Source organism: Myxocyprinus asiaticus, chromosome 25 (assembly GCF_019703515.2).
Source record: "Myxocyprinus asiaticus isolate MX2 ecotype Aquarium Trade chromosome 25, UBuf_Myxa_2, whole genome shotgun sequence".
Lineage (NCBI taxonomy): Eukaryota > Metazoa > Chordata > Actinopteri > Cypriniformes > Catostomidae > Myxocyprinus > Myxocyprinus asiaticus.
The window spans coordinates 16111501-16136055 of record NC_059368.1 but is presented as its reverse complement, the minus strand read 5'-3'; the positions used below and the strand labels follow the sequence as shown (position 1 = coordinate 16136055).

The 24555-nt window shown below is 41.1% G+C and overlaps 1 protein-coding gene across 3 annotated transcripts in view; it reads right to left on the bottom strand.

Moving 5' to 3' along the window:
- LOC127415531 (syntaxin-binding protein 5-like) overlaps window positions 1-13693 on the bottom strand; it is a 127084-nt gene extending 113391 nt beyond the window's left edge. For all 3 annotated transcript variants that reach the window (XM_051654296.1, XM_051654293.1, XM_051654295.1), the window contains exons 1-2: window positions 13305-13693; window positions 8210-8307 (exon numbers count right to left, since the gene is read on the bottom strand). In XM_051654296.1, the coding sequence (XP_051510256.1) occupies window positions 8210-8307; window positions 13305-13445 (239 nt within the window). In that variant the 5' untranslated portion in view covers window positions 13446-13693. The remainder of the gene's footprint in view (window positions 1-8209; window positions 8308-13304) is intronic.
- Between the last annotated feature and the right edge of the window lie 10862 nt (window positions 13694-24555).

The window sequence follows — 24555 nt, the reverse complement described above, 5'->3', positions numbered from 1 at the left end:
TTGAAGGGTTGAAACAGCATCATCGTGAATGCAATTATAAGACTTATAGTGGGTAATATTCTAAATTACAGTGATTATGACTGTCAGCAATTGGTGTTGGAGACAACACATATTTGTGTGTAGCAGCCAATAATCTCACAGACAGTCAACTGCAGCCGAGGATGTGAAAATAATCATTAGACTACTTAAAATGTATCTATTTACCATGAGGTCATCACATCACTGTGTTGTGTGTGTGTGTTTTAGAGGTTGATCAATACTTAAATTGTGGTTCACATCTGCATGTGAACCACAGTCTTTGGGCCTAAAAAACCGAATCAGTACGTTTGTGTAAAAAAGAAATCGATAATTAAACTTTATTAACTTTAAAAAATCGTTTCCTGCCAGCAGTCGACGCATCAGTGATGTAAGCGCAATGGCACGTTCCCGCGAGAAGTCGGAAGTGCATGCTTTGTATACAACAGAGGAACGAACATCACGTGAGAGTTAGTTCATTTCAAATAGCATCCCAGCACTGGCCAGAAGCAACGATTTAAACTTTTTAATTATCGATTTATTTCTTACACCAACCTATTGGTTTGCTCCAGAAGACATTAATTGATCGACTGGAGTCATGTGGATTACTTTTATGCTGCCTAAATATGCCTTTTGGACCATCAAACAGCCAGCAGCCTGATGGCACCCATTTACATGCATTGTATGGAAAATCTGCTCATAAAAATCTTCACTTCAGTTCAGCTGAAGAAGAAAAGTCATACGCATCAGGGATGGCTTAAAGCTAAGAAATAATGAGAATTTTCATATTTGGGTGAACTAACCCTTTAAATTGTATTATGTATATATCAACAATATATCGGCACACTCTACTCTCTAAATACTGGTATCGGTCTCGCATCTGCCATCGAAAACCCCATATCGCTTGACCAATTTGTCATGGGAGGATTCATTCTGCTGGTTTGTTTCTGTGTGTCTCCCTCGTGTTGTTGCTGGTGCGGAGTTAATCAAGCGGCAGCATTGCCCAGCAATGCTCATTACCACCTGTGCTTGATTAGCTCGGCACCTGCACACTATCTTCTCTCTCCCTTATAAGCAGCCCTTTTGTGTGAGTTCAATATCGGATCATTCTCTTGTTGTGTGCTTTGTTACATGTGTTCTCACGCTGTTCTCTGTATTTTTTAGTCTGGATGTTTTTGCCTATTTTCCTGTGCTCCAGCCATTACCATCAGCTCCATTCACCAGGATTTCTCACCTTTGTTTCTCTCTGCTCCAGTCGTCACCATCTCATACCCTGGAATATACATTACCTCTACTCTCTCCCCGCTGCAGCTGCCGCCGTCAGAGTCCTCCACCTTCATCTTCTTCCCCCTCATCTCTGGACTGTTCCGTTGTTTGTGCTACTTCATATTTTTTCATCATATACCTGAACTTTTCACTCATTAAACAATGTTATATTTTTACTCCTGCATCTGGGTCCTATTTATATAATGACATAACGGTCCGATCAAGATGGACCCAGCAGGACTCGCTCAGATACAACAATATCTTACTAACCAGGAATCACGCATCACCCAACAGGAGGAACTGGCTAAAACCACCAGGACGGCTATTGAGACTGCTGGCATGATTCTCCGAGCTCTCATCTATCGTCCAACAGAGTCCAGCACCCAGTAAGTCCCCTGCACCCACACCACCACCACCAACATCTATAGAACCAGCGATGCCGCCCACGCTTCGATCCGAACTGTGCATCAACCCACCAGCGAGCTATTCGGCAGAGCATTTCTGTCTCAATGCTCTCTAGCTTTTGCTTTGCAGCCATCTGCTTTTCCTACTGAAGGTTTCAAGGTGGCTTATGTCATCTCACTATTGTCAGGCCGAGCATGCCTTTAGGGTATGGCGGTGTGGGATCAGAAACATCCTTGTTGTTCCTCGTTCCAGTCATTTTCCAGTAAGCTACTGAAGGTCTTCGACCATTCAGCACATGGCAGAGAGGCTGCCCGAGATTTAGCGGAACTACGACAAGGTACTTTGTCTGTCTCTGATTGCTTCATAGAGTTTTGCACGTTGCCAGCCAGCTGTAACTGGAACGAGGAGGCGCAGTGGGACTTATTCCTGAATGGGTTGGCTGATCGCATCAAGGACGAGATTTACTCTCTGGACTTACCCAAGACCTTCGATGAGTTGGTCAACCTCGCCATTCGAGTGGACTCACATCTTCAACGTCGCTCACGCTTGGCACTAGCTTCTCGTCCAGAGCACACTCCCAGCGTCTTTCCATCACCTAGGAGTTCCTGTCTTCACGGTGCGATCAGCCAGTCCTTAGAAGGAGAACCCATGCGGGTGGGCAGAGCTTGGTTGACCCGGGAGGAGAGGGATCGACAACGTACTCATGGTCTCTGCTTGTATTGTGGATCTGCTGGTCTTATTTTATGTTAAGATAGAGCCCACCAGTAGTCCAGAGGTTACTGGTGGGTGGATCTTCTCTACGTAAACCCTCTCCATCTACTCTCCTCCCGGTATGGCTGTAGTGGGATACCCTTCATCATTCCTGTCTCGCCCTGGTAGACTCCGGAGCAGAATCTAATCTCATCGATACATCCCATGTCAAATCCCTCAAGATTCCTACCTCCACACTCGAGCACAAAATTCTGGTTAATACCCTCTGTAACACTCAACTCACCACCACCATCAGACTCATAGTTTCCGGTAACCACACTTAACTCAACTCTTTCTATGTCATTGACTCTCCCCTGGCTCCAGTCGTCTTAGGTCAATCCTGGTTATCCTTACACAATCCCCACATCGACTGGTCCAGAAACAAAATATTGGCTTGGAGCACTTACTGTCATTCTGCTTGTCTTTTGTCTGCTCCTTACCCTGTGTCTTGTTCTGTGTTGCAGGATGGGCCGGTGGATGTTTCTCGTGTTCCTGTGGAGTACCATGACCTGAGAGAGGTGTTCAGTAAGTCCCGTGCTGCTTCTCTTCCTCCGCATCGTCCCTACGATTGCGCTATTGAGCTTTAGTCAGGTACATGTCCCCCTACTGGTGGTTTATACTCGCTCTCAGCTCCTGAGAGGGAGGCCATGGAGAAATACATTTCCGATTCTCTGGCAGCTAAGATCATTAGGCCCTCTTCTTCCCTTGCTGGCGCAGGGTTCTTTCTTGTGGTTAAGAAGGACAGTTCCCTTCGTCCCTGTATTGACTATCGTAAGCTGAACGACATCACGGTGAAGAACACTTACCTTTTGCCTTTGATGTCTTCGGCGTTCGAGCGTCTGCAGGGAGCCAACTTTTTCATGAAATTGGATCTCCGCAATGCCTATCATTTGGTCCACATAAGGAAGGCAATGAGTGGAAGACTGCTTTCAACACTCCTAGGGGGCATTTTGAATACTTGTTTATGCCTTTGGTCTAGCCAACAAGACTGCGGGTCTTCCAGGCTCTCGTTAATGACGTGCTGAGAGATATGGTTGATCAGTTAATTTTTGTCTACCTGGATGACATTTTGATTTTTTCCCATTCTCTCCAGGAACATGTTCAGCACGTCAGACGAGTGCTCCGACGGCTGCTAGAGAATGGACTGTATGTCAAGGCTGAGAAGTGCGAGTTCCACTCCCGATCGGTAAATTCTCTGGGATTCATTGAGTCACCGGAGGGAATTCAGGTAGAACCATCTAAGGATAAGGCTGTGGTGGATTGGCCAACCCCAGATTATCGCAAGGCCCTGCAGAGATTCCGGAGTTTCACCAATTTCTACCAGAGTTTTATTCGCAATTACAGCCAACTAGCTGCGCCTCTGCCTGGTCTCACCTCTGCCAAAACTGTGTTTCGGTGGTCTCAGGAGGCCAAATTAGCCTTCACCAAACTCAAAGGCAATCATAAAAACTTTGAATACATCCATTCAGCTAAACGTCTGAATTCCAGGCAGGCTCGGTGGGCTCTTTTTTTCGATCGTTTTGACTTTACCATCTCTTACCGTCCAGGTTCTGAGAACATCAAACCGGATGCCCTGTCTTGTATTTTTGATTGTTCCGAGCGACCGACCTCCCCAGATTCCATCGTTCCTTCCGAAATGGTGGTGGTGGCGGTTTCTTGGGTGATCGAGTCGAAAGTCCGCACGGCCTTACAAGGGGTAATGCCCCCATTTAAAACCCCACCAAGTCAGTTGTTTGTGCTGGAATCAGTTCGCTCAGACGTCATCCATTAGGGCCATTCTTCCAAGTTAGCCTGCCATCCTGGAGTCCGGCGTACCCTGGCTCTAGTCAAGCAGAGGTTTTGGTGGCCATCCATGCCCCGTGATGTTCGCCTATTTGTTGGTTCCTGCTCTGTCTGTGCTGCTTCCAAGTGTTCCTGTACCCCTCCAGCTGGACTCCTTCAACCACTGTCAGTGCCTTCGAGACCATGATCCCACATAGCCCTTGATTTTGTTACAGACCTTCCCCCCTCACAGGGGTTCATGGTCATCTTGGCCGTGGTGGACCGATTCTCAAAGGCAGCGCATTTCATCCCTCTACCCAAATTACCCTCAGCTAGAGAGCCAGCGGTTGCTGTCGTTGATCATGTCTTTCGAATCCATGGCCTCCCAACTGACGTGGTCTCCAACAGAGGGCCCCAATTTGTTTACAAATTTTGGAAAGAGTTTTGTAAACTACTGGGGGCTACTGTTAGTCTTACTTCTGGTTTTCATCCCCAGAGCAACGGACAGGCCGAGCGGGCTAACCAACATCTAGAGAGAGCTTTACGGTGTGTGGCCTCTCACAACCCTATGTCTTGGAACAAGCAGCTCAGGTGGGTGGAGTACGCACACAACTTGTTGCCAGTATCATCCACGGGCCTTTCTCTGTTTCAGGTTAGTTTAGGCTACCAACCACCTTTGTTTTCAACACTGAAACCCGAAGTCGCGGTCCCCTCCGCACATGCGTTCATCCAGAGGTGTCGTCGCACTTGGATCAGAGCCAGACGGACTCTCATCCAGGTGGGACGCACTAAGGCCCAAGCCGATCTCCACCAGTCTAAGCCTCCCGTGTACATTGTAGGTCAAAAAGTGTAGCTTTCTTCTAAGGATATTCCTATGCATTCAGTTTCTAACTCGCTCCCAAACTTATTGGCCCTTTTACTGTTACCAAAATCATTAGCCCGTTAGCAGTTTGTCTCAAATTACCCCCAGCATACAAAAGGATTCATCCCACTTTCCATGTTTCCAAAACTAAACCGGTCATTCTTTCTCCCATTAATCTGCCTGCCCCTGTTCCCCCACTGCCGCACCTTGTAGACAGGGAACCCGCTTATTCGGTCAAGCGTATTCTGGATTCTAGACGGAGGGAGTGCGGTTTCCAGTACCTGGTGGATTGGGAAGGTTACGGTCCAGAGGAAAGGAGCTGGGTCCTGGCCCGGGACATACTTGACCATTCTCTCATTGACAGCTTCCATCAGCAGCAGGTCACCCGTCCTGAGCGTGCCAAGAGGCATGCGTAGGAGGAGGTACTGTCATGGGAGGATTCATTCTGCTGGTTTGTTTCTGTGTGTCTCCCTTGTGTTGTTGCTGGTGCGGAGTTAATCACGCGGCAGCATTGCCCAGCAATGCTCATTACCAGCCGCTGCTCGATTAGCTCAGCACCTGCACACTATCTTCTCTCTCCCTTTAAGCAGCCCTTTTGTGTGAGTTCAGTATTGGATCGTTCTCTTGTTGTGTGCTTTGTTACTCGTGTTCTCACACTGTTCTCTGTATTTTTTAGTCTGGATGTTTTTGCCTATTTTCCTGTGCTCTAGCCATTACCATCAGGTCCATTCACCAGGATTTCTCACCTCTGTTTCTCTCTGCTCTATTCGTCACCATCTCACACCCTGGAATATACATTACCTCTACTCTCTCCCCGCTGCAGCTGCCGCCGTCAGAGTCCTCCACCTTCATCTTCTTCCACCTCGTCTCTGGACTGTTCCGTTGTTTGTGCTATTTCATATTTTTTCATCATATACCTGAACTTTTCACTCATTAAACATTGTTCTATTTTTACTCCTGCGTCTGGGTCCTATTTATATCATGACACAATTGTGAGCACTCTGAGGATTTCTTTGGAAAACTATTCAATGTCCAACTTGTAATATAAGTTGAGGTTCTCTCTCTCTCTATCTCTTTCTTTTTCTCTTTGTCTTTTAACATCTGGAAGTCGTGTCACTTTGGAAAGAGAGGTGGCATTCTCAAGTCTGAAGTGAGCTGTGGAAAGCAGAACGCTTTTGGGATCACAGTGTATTTGCCCGCTGGCCTGAGACTGAATATTCTCCCTTCCCTCCTACTGCTCTAATCTTCAGGATGACTTTGCTGGGATTCTGGCATCCTGGTCTCTTGATCTGCCACTTTCAGTCTTTCTCAACTGGAAAAAAGCTTACACAACAGCAAAACAGATCTGCAGAGCACTACACTGTGCTACAAATGCAATAGAATACTATGTCATTTGTTCCATGTGTCTGATAAGAAATATCAGCATATCTGGAATTAGTCATATGTTCGCTAACATGCCAATAGTCTATAGCACAGGGACTGAATCTTGCTCATTGCGTTAAACTTTCAAATCTGCCTATTTAATGTGTCATATCTTGAGAAATCAAATTTTCTGTAACTTTCAGAACTTCCTCTCCAATGAAATATTTTTATTTATTGAAACTAAGCAACAAAAATAACTTGTTGTAAATTTCCAGTTCATCGAAATCAACATCAATACATGATCGTCTGTGTATAAAGGTCAATGATGCCTATTGGTTGATCAGAAAAGTGTCCCTAATAAGGAAAAGGATGCAATTATTCCTAAACACCAGAAGAATTTATGATAATATGTGGGGATAGTCCATCAAAACTTTATTGTTCCTGGCTGCTGTTTTTGGTACACATAAAAAACATTGCTAAAATTATAATCTTGAATGAAAAATGTATTAATTAAACAAACATTATATTAACTATTTAACCATAGAGTATGATTCAACATTAGCTTGATTATGTATCTAGACACTAAATGAGTTCACTGGATTTTGGATGGCAGTTATTCAAAGAAAGCAGAATTATACAGTACATTTATAAAACAGAGAAACTTTCAACCAATCAACACAAAAGCACAGCATCAATGGGCTTAGTTACTCTGACCTAAGATGCTTTAAAACCAAGTTTGACACTGACCACAGACCAAAGTCATTCACAAAAAGGTAAGACTTTATCAACACAAACTCACCCCTTTCGGTAAATCTGGAGATTTCTTTTTACTTCTATGCATTGTCAATAGCTCGGGATGAGACAAGAGGTATGTAAGAGAGAAGGAAGTGGGAAGGTTGCACACTTGAGGTTGAGTCTCTTTGGGAGATTCTCATCGCCCTCATAGCAGCGGACGTTTATCTGATCAAAATCACTCAATGAGGCTAAGTAACACCAATCTCCTCAGAGAGTAAAGATGATTAATTTCTAAAGAGGCTGTTCTCTCAAGAGCCGTCGCATGCGTCAAGTTTCACCAATACCATTCAACATCTGACAAGAGGCGGTGTCAGGTGAGCCTTTCCTCCAACCAGATTGACATCAAATTCTTGTGTACTGACAGGAGAAGAGATATATTCAATTAGAGCAGCAATCACTGTGGAAAGTAATGTCATGCCTCTGTGTGTATGAATGAATCTGGGAACATGGAAGTTCATAGAAAAATCAAAGGCGGTCTTTTTGAATACAAAGCGTGAACTGAGGTTTTGATTAGGCAGGAAGTTCTTTGCTCTCTCTAGGGTTGGAACAGACTGCAGTGACTTGTGCTGTGTAATTAATAACTGAATGTATGTACTTGGATTCTGTCATAAGGGTGAAAAAAGTGTCCCTGAGTTATTATGTGATGTGCTGTACTAATCCTAATCCCAATCCAGTAACAATAAACACCCTTTTACAATAGATTTATGACGGTCCTGACTGACAAGCCATGACAGTGGATCAGCTCAGTTAAATACAACAATTGGCATCACTTAAAGCAGATGACATGTTGTGTTGTGATGCATAACAGTCACATTTGAGAAAAGCATAAGCAAGGCATATGCAAAGACTATGCTTAAACACACCATCAGTAACAGCCTACACCTGAAAAAAAAAAAAAAACAGCTGGTAAAGAAAGGCAAATACTCACTGGCAGGTTTGCTGCGCACCTGAAACAGAGCACACACACTTTAATTTCCGTCATAAAAAGGATACAATCGTAAAGCTCCGCTCTGAGTCCCAATGGCGAGGATTTTCTGGATGGGGTCGAATGCCATAGAGGAGGGCTGATAGGGGAAGCCCTGTCGCACAGTCTGCAGATCAGATCACAAGAGAATAGAGTTTAAAGGAGCACATCAAGTAAAGCCAAGGACTGTAACCACCAGAGACAATGATTTAAAGAGAATTCTGAAAAATGTTCCATCTATATGTGTTTCTTTACCAATTCTAAGACTTCTTAGATATTAAATCTTGAATATTTGGTAACATCCTTGGTATATAAACAGCATTATTTACAACAGGGAAATGTACAACACATTGCATAAATAAAATATTCTATATAAAGAGTAGAAATTGATATATTTTGGCCACACAGCGTGGCTATTTGCAGTCCAATAGTCTGGTGGAAACACAGAAATTAAAGACAAACAGCACCCCTAGTGTCACTGCAGTGGTGTGGTGTGTAATGATGGTGTGGATGTGCTTTTTCGTGTGGATGTCCCATTTGATTCCGCCTTTTGTCCCTCTTTTCCAATTTCCATTTTTCTGTTTCCAATTTAATATTTCCTTTAATACTACTTACAATAATAAATAAAACATTTATAAAAAGCTTGATTTCCTTGCAGTGATTTGGTCACAGTGAAGGTTGAAGTGTTGAGAGAAAGGTTTGATCAGGTAATATTGTAGTAACCATGTGTTTTGGCAGAAGCCATAGTTTTAATGCAATTAACCATGGTGTCACTACAGTAATATGGTGTTAATACAGCAACCATGTTTAATTTTGTGGTTACTATGATTTTACTACAAAATACCATGGTGATACCATGGCAAGTAAAACATTTTTGTAATTTTTGTAAGTGAAGATTAGGGTTAGGTTTAAAGGTAGGCATTGGTGTATGGTGTCTGTTGGACTTTAAGTAAACACAATAAACACACAGCAGTGACACCCCCAGTGTTTCCCATTAATTACCTAGAATGTGGCAGCCCTCCACAGCCTAATTTGTCCCACCACAATTTCATAATGAACCGAAAATATTTTTACACTTCTCATAATACCATAAAAGATCTCTAACGTTGTGTTTTGCGCCAATGTTTCGGCAAAGCATCTCTCACTCCCAGTCACTCCCAGTCAGTCAGCCCTCCTCCCACCCCCGACACACGCGCACTGGAACAATTAGCTAACGTTAACTTTATTACCAGTGGCTCTGACAATGTAACTATTTTCAACATCTGAGGAGCAAGTTCAACACAAGTAACCACTTTTGCTTCATTTCTTTTATGGCTCACAGGGCTCAACATTAACGCTTGTCCGGGACAAGTGGATTTTTGAAGAGGTAAGTGAAAGAGAACAAAAAAATAACCAGTAATATTTGTGATAGCCTAGGCCTGTGTCACTTATTACAAAGTTCATATTCTTATTCTGCTGTTGAAAGTAATCAAGAGCACGTATTTTTATAATTCGCAAGCGATCTAGTAACAGCTGCACCCTGTTTGATTGACAGGCGGCGTATGTGTGTGTGCTGAACAAGTGCATGTGTTCCAAAAATGCTTGTGCTAATGCACACCTGAACGGTCAAATACATTTAAAAATTCCACCAAAGTCTTGGTGAGGTATTCATGTAAACACAGAGAGTGAGATCTAAGGTGAACGTAAACAGCGGAGAAAAAGGCGGATTTGTATTCAAATGTCAGACTTGTAAGTATAAATGTAAGCTAATAGACCTGCTGCAGTTTAGTGTGTCATTATAATAATCAAACAACCATAATAAGAAAATGTGAAAACACTCACTGCTCTTGACTGGGTAACTTTAGTAGCTTTAAATAGTATTAATGTATTATAATCATACAGTGAAGACCAGTAGTAGTTTTATGTTGCATTTCATTCTGAATGTTTACTTTGATACTGCTGTCAAAAATTTTAAAGCTGTCAAAAAAAGCACTGAATTTTCTTAATTTGTATATATTTATTCTATTATTTCTAATCTATTTCTATTCATTGCTGTTTTTTATTGTTATTTTATTACTGACTGTTTACTAGTCTTGAATAATTACTTAACTTGAATCCATTCTTCCATAATTAACATATTAGTTAGTGTTATTATTTGCTGTGGTTTTGAAGCTGGTATTGAGAATCATCAAATTTCATTACCAACTACTGAAATTTTGGTATTGTGATAATGATAGCCTTTAGTGTACATAGTAGATCTTGCTTCAATAACACGATGAAAAAGTAGATCTCATTCCATGTGGTGAAGTGTGAGCACCCTTGCCGTAAATGGTGGCGATGGAGGCTTTCCTTTATTTGAATACCATGCATAACATAAAATAATTACCATATTAAAATAGCCTATTCCTCTACCCAGTGCAGTGTACTTTTCTGTCACAGAAAATTTAATTGATTGCATAGGTACACTATTAGGCTGGGCATAATTGTAGAAAAATATACAACATGTTTTTAACATGTTACTTGAGCATGTAACTTAAATGTCCTTTTTCCTCTCCAGACAAGTAACTTTTTTACTCGGACACAAGCACATGACAATGCTTAATGTTAAGCTCTGGCTCAAATGTATGCTCTAGTCGAGTTTGTGTTTTGACCATTTGTGAACTGCGTTAAACTCTGTCTCGTTTATGCTTTGTGGATGTGAATTTTTTGCCTTGTCATCACCATTCATATCTGTACAACCAATGTGTTTATGATTAAATTACTACTTGAGCACAAAATTGTTTACAAGAGCAAAAAGATCTTCATAGATCTCGCCTCTTAATTTTGCTCTCAAAGTGCACCAGATTGATGCATTTAACTTTAAAATGTGAAAAAATGTCTTACAGGGGGCAAGCCCCCAGACCCCCCAGAGGGTCCGAGGTCCACCCACCACAATCTCACAAAATCCTGTGGGAAACACTGCGCCCCTTTCCCTCTCTCCACACCTCCCTTCATCTCTCAACCCAGGTTCACAGGAGGTGGGGTGGGCCACCGGCGCCTCGGCCTGAATTGGACGGGGGAGGAGTGTGACGAGGAGAAGGGCGTGGCTGGGCTGTGATGGAGCACGGCCAGCGCTGAATCAGCTGATCAGCGGGAGAGTGAGATAAAGGGGCGGCCAGAGACACCGGTTCAAGAGAGAGCGACGCACGCAGCCGCATTGCATGTGTGTCTGTGTTTGTTATGTTTGTTTTAAATTAAGTTTCTGATGAAACTTTACGTTGACTGTTCAGCCAGTTCCCGCCTCCTCCTTGCCCGTCCTTGAACTGTTACACCAATGTTTACCTGTTATTATGGGACTATTTAATTTACACCTGACAAAAAAGATCAAAGCCTATGTAAATACACTCACGTGTAGCCTCGTTGTGAAATATTAATTGGTATTCTAAGAAAAACTGTATCGATATAGTAGTGTGTCAGCTTTTTCCCCTAAAATTATACACTTCCTTGCGTCATTATTCCCCAAATCTCTATTCAGAAATATACTCAAACCAGCCTATCTGGCACCAACAATCATGCCATGGTCCAAATCACTGAGATCACATTTTTTTTCCCATTCTGATGGTTGATATGAACATTAACTGAAGCTCCTGACTCGTATCTGAATGATTTTATGCACTGCACTACTGCCACACGATTGGCTAATGAGATAATCGCATGGATGACTGTTGGTGCCAGATGGGCTGGTTTGAGTATTTCTGTAACTGCTGATCTCCTGGGATTTTCACCCACAACAGTTTCTAGAATTTACTCTGAATGGTGCCAAAAACAAAAAAACATCCAGCGAGCGGCAGTTCTGCGGATGGAAATGCCTTGTTGATGAGAGAGGTCAACAGAGAATGGCCAGACTGGTTCGAACTGACAAAGCCTATGGTAACTCAGATAACCGCTCTGTACAATTGTGGTGAGAATTATAGCATCTCAGAATGCTATTCTGAGATGCTGGTTGGTGCTGTTTTGGCGGCATGAGTGGAACCTACACAATATTAGGCAGGAGGTTTTAATGTTGTTGCTGATCAGTGTATCTAATATTGCGTGCATTTGAATGTAGATTTGCCTGCGTGTGATGGTCTAGGAGAGAGGATCCTCAACAGATAACGCGCTTCTCACTGAGAATGATTAAACTCCATCCAATGTGCTGTCAATTCTAATCCAGGTTGGGCAGCTGGACCCACCAGCACTTCAACTAGGCCTTTTCATCACTATGACTTTCACAGAACAAAATATGCTGCTTATTTAAGCAGCTCACTAGGTTTTAAGCCACATCCAGTGTTTATATGGAGGGAGGGATAAAAAGAAATCAGGGAGAAATTGTTTTGGATTCAAAGAAAATACCCAGCATTGCAAATGACATGTTAATCCCAGCACAGTAGATTATGCAAGAAGCAGGTTGTTCATTCCCCTCCCTGCACCCTCCACTCAAGCATCACAGCTTCATTCTAACCACACATGATTCAAGCACTTCAATAAAATACTGACAAGCAGGTTTAACACTTAGCACTATAAATATGAGAAAGAACGGTCCAACGTTGGAAGATGTGGGCAACAAAAGCGTAAAAGAATCCCTGTGTCACGCATGAATATTTTACGCATTTGTGCGCATTTTCCAAACACACAGTCAGCTCTTTTTATTCACACTCCTGACACGCAGTTTGTATAAAAATCACATTATGCACATAATACAGTTTGTTGATATAATGTGTACGAGTCTTTTAATGTAAAAAAAAATAATAATAATAATAATTTTTGATTCCACCGGTGCGCAATGGCAAGCTCTTGGACTGTATAATGGTTTTATTTTTGTTCTACAAGATCAGAATTACATCATAGGGTTTCAATATAAAACTGAATTACGAAACCGCCGAGTTTTCATTTTTTAGTGCGCAAAATATTTCCTATAGTAACAGGGTGTGATTGAAATGAATTATTTCGCATCTGCCTATCTGAAAAGACAAACGACCACCTTATCATCAGTATTCTACAAGTCTGTGTATAAAGTGTAAAACAGCTTGCAATAAGTGGCGGCTGTGTGAGGTTTATTAGAGAAAAAGCCACATCAGGTGATGTTGCATGATGTGCAGATACACATTCACTCTACAGCTTCCCCACCTTGCAGAGCTGGAAGTGTTCAGATTGTAGCGTCTCTGGGATGAGCTCGTTCTCCTTGGTACCCCCGGGCTGCGAAGATGGAGACAGGGACGACGCGGCCGTCAAGCCGTCCAGCACCTTACGGATATTAAACTTCTTCATTTTTCCCCCGGTGCGAGTGACACAGCGAGGGGACGAAGCACCCAAGTCGAGATCACCCGTGGACGATGAGGGGGGGATAGCCGCTCACGCGCGTTTCTGCAGCACGTCTTTTTAAACCTCACATTTTAAAGAGTGTTTTTCACCGTATCCTCCATGGCGAAAGGCTCGGCTGCCACCGTCATGGGTTTGTGCGCGTTTGTGGGGTGTCCGTTCAATCTTTTCTGACTCGGCGTCCCTCTGCGTCTCCAGTTCCCTCTCTCTTCTCTCTCCCACTCTCTCCCTCCCCTTCTCCACTCCACTCAACGCGGAAACACCGCTGCTGCAGCACCACGCACGCGCACTTCACACTAGATGACTACTGAAGCCGTCTTCCAAATTCTTTTTCTAGTGACCAAGCAAGTCTGACATGCGGTGGAGCGTGTTGTGCAGGGATGCAAGATGGAAAGCGCATCAGCCTAGTCTTCACGCAATAGTCATAATATATATAGATCAACGAATAGCCTTTAAGGCTGCCCTGCACTCTTCACATTGTAATCTGGATATATGATATTAGTACATAATAACCAAACATAATCTGGTTTACTGTAAACCCTAATGTTTTCATTACTGGAAAAATCAAGTTGTCATAACTCAAATATCTAAATTCCTTGAACGTATTCATCTTAAAAATCTATAGTCTTAAGATTTTAAGCGTTAATAACTCAAACCACTGAGAACAAAATTGAGGCTATGGAGAATACCCATAATCCCTTGCGCTTGAATTATTTAATTATGATTCCTTGATCAAAGGCAACATATGGGGGGGCATTTGAATAGTTGTTATTAAGAATTCATAGAGGTTTTAGCTCTTTTGTAGTATAATTTATGTTGTTTTGTTGCAAATATCGTTTTGTGTGATGACACCTTTAGGGTGACCTGTGTCCCCTTTGGTCAAGTTGGACCCTGTTACTTTCCCCTAATTTACCTTGTGCATGTGCAGTTGAAGAACAAAGAACATGTATACTGCACATGCATTTCAGTGGAGAATTAAGTTTGTGACTGACCTAGAATCGGTTATATTCTTGTTTTTTTATTTATTTATTTATTTTTTTGTTTTTGTTTTTTGTTTTTTGAGCTTTGTCATTGTGTGATCTAAATTAGAGTAAAGTCAACTAAAATTAAGTAGAAATAACAGTACTTAAATAGCAAATCTGAGTTAAGTCTGCTTATATCCATTTACCTTCAATAGTGAAGTTCATTCTATGTAAACACCAAGTTAAGTGAACTTAAAGGCATAGTTCGCCCAAAAATGAAAATTCTCTCATAATTTACTCACCCTCATGCCATCCCAGATGTATATGACTTTCTTTCTTCTGATAAACACAAATATTTTTAGAAGAATATTTCAGCTCTGTAGGTCCATACAATGCAAGTGAATGGGTGCCAACATTTTGAAGCTCCAAAATCCACATAAGGGCAACATAAAAATACTCCAGACGACTCTGGTGGTTAAATCCATATCTTCTTAAGTGATCTGATAGGTGTGGGTGTGGGTTAATATTTAAGTCCTTTTTCCTTCACTTTTACTTTCTCCTTCTTCTGTTTATGGTGATTCACATTCTTCGTGCATATCGCCCCCTAATGGGAGTCAACTTAGGGTTTTCAGTGTTGCACTCTAAATACCTCAAATAAGGTTATGCTATTTGCACCACCAGCCCTTGTGCAATGTAAAACATGCTTTGTCAGGTATAAAAATGTGATTCATGTGGTGGCATCCAGATTAACTGATTTAAAAAGAAAAAGGACAAAAAAAGATATACTGGTTTAGTCAAAAAGTATATCTTATATGACCCAATTAAACTGGCTACATTCAGTTACACCATTTAAAGTAAATTGTATGGGTTAGATCAGGTAGAAACAGTAACAACTTCCCATATTTACTTTTTACAGTAGAAAAAGTCTGATATTGATATTGATGGTGTCCTTTTCAAACTGTTCCAAACCATTTAAAATCTGTGTCATATTCAAACCCTCTCTAACAGTATAAGCCTGTATCAACATCCTACATTTTTCTGTCTCTACAACATTGCATGTCTCTGCCCAATTCTAAGCCCAACAGACATTGAAACCTTGACTCTTGCAAGTGGCCCATACCTGCTAAAATCACTGCCAGATTGCAATATGTTAAAAATTCCACAGCAAGAGTTGTCACCAACTCTGAACAATCTGCCCACATCACCTCCATCCTCCGCATTGCACTGGCCAACTGTCACTTCTTGTATGCACTAAAAGGTACTTCTCCTCCAGGCAGAATGTCAGTCTGAGTCACCATTCACTTTCATTGCATCTTTTTTTTCATACAGTCAAAGTGAATGGTGACTAAGGCTAATAATCTGCCTAACATCTCCTTTTGTGTTCCATGGAACACAGAAAGTCATGCAGGTTTGGAACAATCAGAACAAGACAGAACTATCCCCTAAATAAAACTTTATAATAATGATTTTCTATTGATAATATTGATGATAATAATATTAATAATATATTTTTACTGTTATTAATAAATAAGTATTGTTTTATTTATATAAAATTGTATTTACTAAGTATCTGGATACAGAGCATTATAAAGGTTTACCATGAGTCTGTAGCTCTGCATGTGCCTTCTGTATGTCTTTTGTCGAGATAGTGAGGGTCAGAAAGTAGAGGTCGAAATGGCCGTCTGTCTTGCCATGGCTGTTTAAGAGTATGTCACTGGTAATTGACTCAGACATCTGTCCTTGTTTAATGAAGGCCAAGTTTACTCTTTGTGAACAGACAACATTGCGTGTGTGGTTGGTGTCAGTTTGTCTCTGTCAGATTAGTGAACCAGGTGTAAAATAAACGAAATAATAAAAAATGGTTGTTGTTAATATGTAAAATGCAAAAAGGAATGCTTTTAAAAATGCAGCACACATAAAGTGACCTATGAAGACCATGCTGATAAAGACAAACACTAGGCCTTCACTGAGGTTTTGGAATAGATGCCTTTGATTCCCTACCCTTTCATAGTGTAATGATGGAGATAAGCATTGAATGCATTTCCTTATCAGGCCCTGGTAGAGGCTGAAGAGACCCTTATAAGGTAAGGGCAGTACTCGTGTACGTATGAAGCTATAACCAATCACCTGCTCTCTACACACGCACACACAAAACACTCCAAAAAACTACAGACTGGAACATCAATGACTTGTTTCTCAATCATTCTGCTACCTTTTATTCATGATATTAATGAGAGAGAGGAAGAGGGTTTGGGCATTTATACTCCGCATTCAGCTTTAAGTGGCATAGGAGTGCTGTTTGTTGGCTTTGATAAGACCCTCCCATTGATACATGTTTGTATTGTTCTCCAAGGAGGGGCCAAAGTTTACAGAAGCATGACTAAAGCAAGGTGTTCCCTTGTTGACGTGGTTTTCCAATAAAGAGCCACAAATCCCTCTCATTACTGATCATGCACCAGTGCATATGATTACAAGAAAGAAAATATATTTATTATTTCTTTATTTAGTTATGTTGCTTAAAGTATGGTTTGGAAAATGCTCAATTTTCTTAAATGAATAGTTCATCAAAAAATGAAAATTCTGTCATAATTTACTTACCTTGTGCATATCTGTATGACTTCATTTCTAATACAGAACACAGAAGGGGAAAATTTTACAATGGCAGTCATTTTAAAGCTGAAAAAGGACCCAGTATTATGGTAAAAGTGGCCCATGTGACTTGTGTGTCATATTCCAAGCCTCTGAAGGCATACGATAAGTTTTGGTGATAAGCGTTAAACAACACATGAACAAGCGAGCCAGAAAGTAATACGGGTAATGACTAGAGTGTGAGAAGAATTTCACAGAATTGTCATTTTTGGGTTCACTTTTCTTTAAAAGAGTGATGATGCTAGCAGTGACATGCAAAGGGAGGGGGGTGGCTACAGTGGCCCAAGCCACTACTCTTTTGCTCTCCTGCGCAAACCTGGGTGCCCCTCAGGAAAAACTAATTTAATTTGCATATATTAATTTTGCAGAAGCTTTTAATCCACAGTGTCAAAGCGATTTATATAAGATGAATAGTACAATATGTTGCCATCCCAGATGTGTATGAATTTCTTTCTTCTGCAGAACACAAATAAAGAGTTTTAGAAGTATTTCTCAGCTCTTTAGGTCCATACAATGCAAGTGAATGGGTGCCAACATTTTGAAGCTTCAAAATCCACATAAAGGTAAAATCAAAGTCCGAAATCCAGACGACTCTGGTGGTTAAATCCATATCTTCTGAAGTGATTTGATAGGTGTGGGTGAGAAACAGATCAATATTTAGGTCCTATATTTACTATCAATTTCAATCAATCAATTTTAACTTTTTCAACTTTATTTTCACTTTCTCATTCTCCTTCATCTGTTTTTGTTGATTCACATACTTTTTGCATGTCACCCACTAATGGGCAAGGAGATGAATATATGACAAAAAAAATGACTTAAATATTGATCTGTTTCTCACCCACACCTATCATATCATGTCTGAACACATGGATTTAACTACTGGAATCATATGGAGTACTTTTATGCTCCCTTTATGTGGATTTTTGGAGTTTCTAAATTTTGGCACACATTCACTTGCATTGTATGGACCTACAGAGCTGAAATATTCTTCTAAATATCTTAATTTGTGTTCTGCAGAAGAAAGAAAGTCGTACACATCTGGGATGGCATGAGGTGAGTAAATGATGAGAGAATTTTCATTTTTGGATGAACTATCTTTTAATGATTAACAATATGACTGAAAAGTTTGTAAATCATTCTCTGTAATTACATTTAGGGTGGAAATAAATTTTTCTCTAAGCTAAGCTATTTACAATGAGTAAATGATGACATAAATTTTATTTTTGGGTGACTTTTGAACAATTTTCAACCATTGAAAATGTGTTTCTCTATTCCTCCCCATCTACATAATACATAAACGATTATGAAAAGTGCAGAGTGATAAAGGTAAAGAAAAGAATCTCTCTATAGATGTTTTTCTGCATCATCACAGATACTGCATGCATTACAACGGAAGATGTCAATTGCCTGTCCAATCTAATTAGCTGTCCCTTTCTCCGTGGCATACTCAGTCCCACTCCTTTATTCTAACCGGGCACATTTTACACAAGCTGATGATGATTACACAACATTTGTGTGCTTATTTCATAATCAGAAGGTCTAGCATGTCATTATTATTTTGCTTTGATGATCATTATGAATATTAGAAAAAAAATTTTTACACACACACACACACACACACACACACACACACACACACACACACACACACACACACACACACACACACACACACACACACACAGTATACACTAACCAGGGCATTTGGAAAATACATTAAAGCTGCATTAACGTTTCGAATAGGCACCGTTATACAATGCAGAATGTGATCACATTGCCCAATCATAGAAAACCTTGTTTAAAATGTTTGGTATACATCAACATTATAATATACCGTAGAAGTTTGTAAGTGGCTCTCAACACCCCGAATATATTCATCCATGTCTCTATGAATGCAAATTCGATCTATGAACTCAATCAGTTTAATGAACAAATGTTGATTCTCTACTATTCATGCCTCAAATAATCCATAAATGGCATCCTAATTAACTATGAGAAGGCAGGTGCATGTAAACTTTAATGAGCTATATGATTCCCAGAGAAAGTAACATTTTCCGTCTCTTTTAGCAAACAACCCTACAAATGCATTAAGATGTACAAGAGTGTTATGATAAGACTCCATTTCAGTATTATGATATTTAAATGCTGAGGGTTGTGACACCCTAATGGTTCCGTATCTGGGCTGCTAACAACAAAAAGGCAGCAGGTTCTGTCCTGGGGTGACCCAGGACCTGAAGAGTTCCTGAGAGGGCAGCTCTGCTCTATTACAGTTGTGCCCTTGAGCAAGGAATTTCTTTTCTGTGTGTGTGCAGACGAAGTCAGTGCTACACTGAAGGACAGAAAAAGAGAGAGGAGTATCTCATTTGTACTCACTGCATCACATTTGCTATCAGCAGGAATAATCAACAGATGTGATAGGACACCCATCAACAATTTTCAGCTGTAACATAACACACACATACCGATGAACTCACTGTATTAACTAAACTGCTGGCAATGATAAAAAAATTAAATAAATACAAATAAAAAAAATCACCAGTGTTTGAGCTTTTGGGGCCTGAGCTCTGTACAAGTAAATGGCACAATATTATATAGAATGTCAGAGAAAATAATGCTGCTAAAAATCCATCTATCCATCCATAAATCCAACTGGAATTTAAATCTTGTGAATGACTTAAAGGAATAGTTCACCCAAAAATGAAAATTCTCTCATTATTTACTCTTTACCCTTATGCCGTCGCAAACTCTTATGACTTTCCTTTTATTCTGCGGAACACAAACAAAGATATTTTGATGGAGATATGATGTGAATATTTCTATGCAATGGAGTGCAGTGAAATTGGAAACAGTAGGATGACTTTCTTCTTTAGCTAAAATCGGTCTGTGCTTACAGAAATGGTAAACACTGCCCCCAGTCACCAAAGCGGTAGCTGTTCTTGGGCGTATTAGCACCATGTGTGCACCATTTTCCGGGTGAAATATCCATGGAGGGGCACCAAAAGCAAGTTGTTTTCAGCTGTACAAGCTGTAATATAGTTAAGAGGAATGCATATTTTATGAACTGAACCCCCAACCCAAACCCCAAACCTAAACCTAACCATCAGTGAAGTAAAAATATAAGGTTAGAGGAAAAATGCAACCTCCGAATCGTGCTCGTCAATGATTATGCGAACATGACCACTTCCTGGTTTCAATGTGGGATCCACACTATGGTCTTCAACACTGCTGACGCAACATGCTTCTGGTTGCTCCACAGGGGAAGGGAAACATGGAGCCGATGCAAACATGTCTGATAGGAGATGGTGCTTGTCGGTGAGTCCGCATAATGTGGCCGATCCTAGGGTACTGGAACTCTCAGAAACAACATGCTGACTTCCCATGTGATCATGATGCAAGTCAATGGGGTCTAACAATTCCAAGCTCATAAAAGGACATAAAGGCAGCATAAAGGTAATCCATACAACTCGGGTGGTTTTACCCATGTCTTCTGAAGCAATATGATCGGTACTGGGTTAGAAACAGACAAACTGTAACTCCTTTTTCACTATACAGTTGTGCTCAAAAGTTTGCATACCCTGGCAGAAATTGTGAAATTTTGGCATTGATTTTAAAAATATGACTGATCATGCAAAAAAACCGTCTTTTATTTAAGGATAGTGATCATATGAAGCCATTTATTATCACATAGTTGTTTGGCTCCTTTTTAAATCATAATGATAACAGAAATCACCCAAATGGTCCTGATCAAAAGTATACATACCCTTGAATGTTTAGCCTTGTTACAGACACACAAGGTGACACTTACAAGTTTAAATGGCAATTAAAGGTTAATTTCCCACACCTGTGGCTTTTAAAATTGCAATTAGTGTCTGTGTATAAATAGTCAATGAGTTTGTTAGCTCTCACTTGGATGCACTGAGCAGGCTAGATACTGAGCCATGGGGAGCAGAAAAGAACTGTCAAAAGACCTGCGTAACAAGGTAATGGAACTTTATAAAGATGGAAAAGGATATAAAAAGATATCCAAAGCCTTGAAAATGCCAGTCAGTACTGTTCAATCACTTATTAAGAAGTGGAAAATTCGGGGATCTCTTGATACCAAGCCAAGGTCAGGTAGACCAAGAAAGATTTCAGCCACAACTGCCAGAAGCATTGTCTGTGATACAAAGAAAAACCCACAGCTAATCTCAGGAGAAATACAGGCTGCTCTGGAAAAAGACAATGTGGTTGTTTCAAGGAGCACAATACGATGATACTTGAACAAAAATGAGCTGCATGGTCAGTTGCCAGAAAGAAGCCTTTACTGCACCAATGCCACAAAAAAATCCTGGTTACAATATGCACGACAACACCTTGACACGCCTCACAGCTTCTGGCACACTGTAATTTGGAGTGATGGTCACAACCATAAGCGCTATGTTTGGAGAGGGGTCAACAAGGCCTATAGTGAAAAGAATACCATCCCCACTGTGAAGCATGGTGGTGGCTCACTGATGTTTTGGGGGTGTGTGAGCTCTAAAGGCACAGGGAATCTTGTGAAAATTGATGGCAAAATGAATGCAGCATGTTATCAGAAAATACTGGCAGACAATTTGCATTCTTCTGCACGAAAGCTGCTCATGGGACGCTCTTGGACTTTCCAGCATGACAATGGCCCTAAGCACAAGGCCAAGTTGACCCTCCAGTGGTTACAGCAGAAAAAGGTGAAGGTTCTGGAGTGGCCATCACAGTCTCCTGACCTTAATATCATGTGCAAAACGTGCAGTTCATACAAGACGACCAAAGACTTTGCATGACATGGAGGCATTTTGCCAAGACGAATGGGCAGCTATACCACCTGCAAGAATTTGGGGCCTCATAGACAACTATTACAAAAGACTGCACACTGTCATTGATGCTAAAGGGGGAAATACACAGTATTGAGAACTAAGGGTATGCAGACTTTTGAACAGGGGTAATTTCATCTTTTTCTTTGTTGCCATGTTTTGTTTTATGATTGTGCCATTCTGTAATAACCTACAGTTTAATATGAATCCCATAAGAAATAAAAGAAATGTGTTTTGCCTGCTCACTCGTGTTTTCTTTAAAAATGGTACATATATTATCAATTCTCCAAGGGTATGCAAACTTTTGAGCACAACTGTATGTATATCTTGCCATCTGCAGTCTCCTTGGAGCGATTATGATATGCAACTTGATTACACTTCCTTGCACTTGACGTATGCACAGAGCACTGTTCTGCTGATAAGGGTAAATGATGAGAGAATTATTATTTTAGGGTGAACTGTTCCTTTAAGGGTCACTTTGAACTGATTAGATCTGATATGGAGTCTGAAATACAGTATTAAATTTAACACCATTAAACAGAGTGCCTAATTTTGAGCATTTGTCCTGATATAATCTAAACTGAACAAGTTTAACAACAGATCTTATGTCAACAAAGAAAGAATCATTTGAGGGGTCTAAATGTAACTTTAAGTCAGCATTTCTTCTATCATTACACTATCACACTCCCTCTCACTGGCACTCCCACGCATGCTTAATAGAAGTGACTGAAATGAAAGGTGATTGCCAAAAGCTGAATGACATTCCCTCCATTAAAATTCCCTCCATGGCATTACAGTTACTGTTTACAGGGAATAACGTGATGCCATGCGAGAGGCGACTAGCTCTGTGCTCTTTGCTAGTTATTCTATTTATTTTCATGTTATAATCCGGTGAGATTCGATATACCCAATTATACATTTGCTCTTTGAGGTAAACATGGCAAAGAAGTCAAAATCCTCAGACTCTGGAGACATTAAAAGGCACTTACGTGTTCAAGCTGAGGCCTCTGATGGGACTGTGAGCCGGGGACTCGATTTGGAAGGCACGTCGGTAGAAGAAATTCAGCATCAACTGTCCAACATCTCGGTGATGCTGACGAAGGTTGTTGCTGACTTGGAGGATCTCGCTGTAATACGTCGATCGATTACGGCGATGGAAACATGATGGAGTTGGTCACAAGATTCGCAGAAGTTGAGAGACGGGTCGATTATCTGGAGTCTTCGGAAAGGGAATTATCCGCTAATCCGCCCACGTCCAAAACAGACTTGGAATGCATTCTGGAAAAACTGGAATTTCTTGAAAATATGAGCTGAAGGAACAACATACGGATTGTTGGAATTCCTGAGCATGAATTAGGCAGAGATATGGTGAAATTCCTGGACGATCTCTTCCCGAGTCTGCTCGACATAACAGGCCACAAACTGGAAATCGAGAGAGCTCACAGAGTCCCGGCCCGGAGATCTGCAGAGGGAGACAGGCCCCGATCAATTCTGGCCAAATTTCTGAGATCATCCGATAAAGATCTCGTGTTGTGCCAGGCGAGGAGCAAAGGAAAGCTTTCTTGGAAGAATCACAATATTTTCTTGTTCCCGGACTTTGCGAGTTCGACAAGAGAGAAACGCGATCAGTTCAAGGAATGTAAGAAACTTTTACATCAACGGAAGACCGCTTTTGCATTGATGTTTCCGGCCAAACTGAGAATAGAAACGAAGGATGGCCACAAAGTATTTACATGTCCCAACCAGGCACACTCATTCATAAATACATTGGAGTGAGTAAGCCATTTGAAGCTCGCTGAACATACACTCGATTGTCTGAGGAAGCTGGGCCCCATTTTTGTTTCTTTTTGCGTTGGCTCCGCCTAGTGGCTGGAGTTTGTTTTGTGGAATGACACTTCCTTCAAGAAACATTTGCATTGACAGAAGATTGTTTTTGCACTGAAGTTCCCGGCCAGATTGAGAATGGACACTATGGATGACTGCAAAATATCTACATGCTCACATAAAGGACGTCTTTTATAAAGTTGACGGGCTGAGTAAGTCATTGTTTATTTATTTTTATTTTTTTTTTGCTCTGCCTCCGAGGAACCGGGATGCCTGTTTCGTTTCTTTTTGTGCTGGTCCCGCCTTGCGGCTGGAGGTTGTTTTGTGGAATAACACTCCTTCGGGTCAGTTGTGGATGAATCTGTTCATTCTTTGTGCTTATGCCTCCTGTTGGCTGGAGTTTGTTTTTGTGGAGTATTTTTAAGGGATATTAGAAGGATTATGTCATCTGCCATACTCATAAACAGCCAGCTCACTGAACACTTGTAACACTTGTTTGTCTGTCCGAGGCTGAATGGCTTTATATCAGCTGGAGTTTGTTTTGTGGAGGAGCACACCTTCAGGACAGTTCTGTGAATGAATCTACATGTTCTTTTTGCTTATTCTGCCTGTTGGCTGGGGTCTGTTTTACAAAGTATTTTCAAAGTATTTTATGTAATTTTGTCTCACAAAATTTGTGCAGAAGCACCGGACTTGAGCAATCCGATGGCAAAGCTGTCGCAGGGGTTCTCGTTTGCATGCATGGACCTTTTGAGTTTGGGGGGATTGACATCAGTTGGCGCTGTCGTGCGCGGG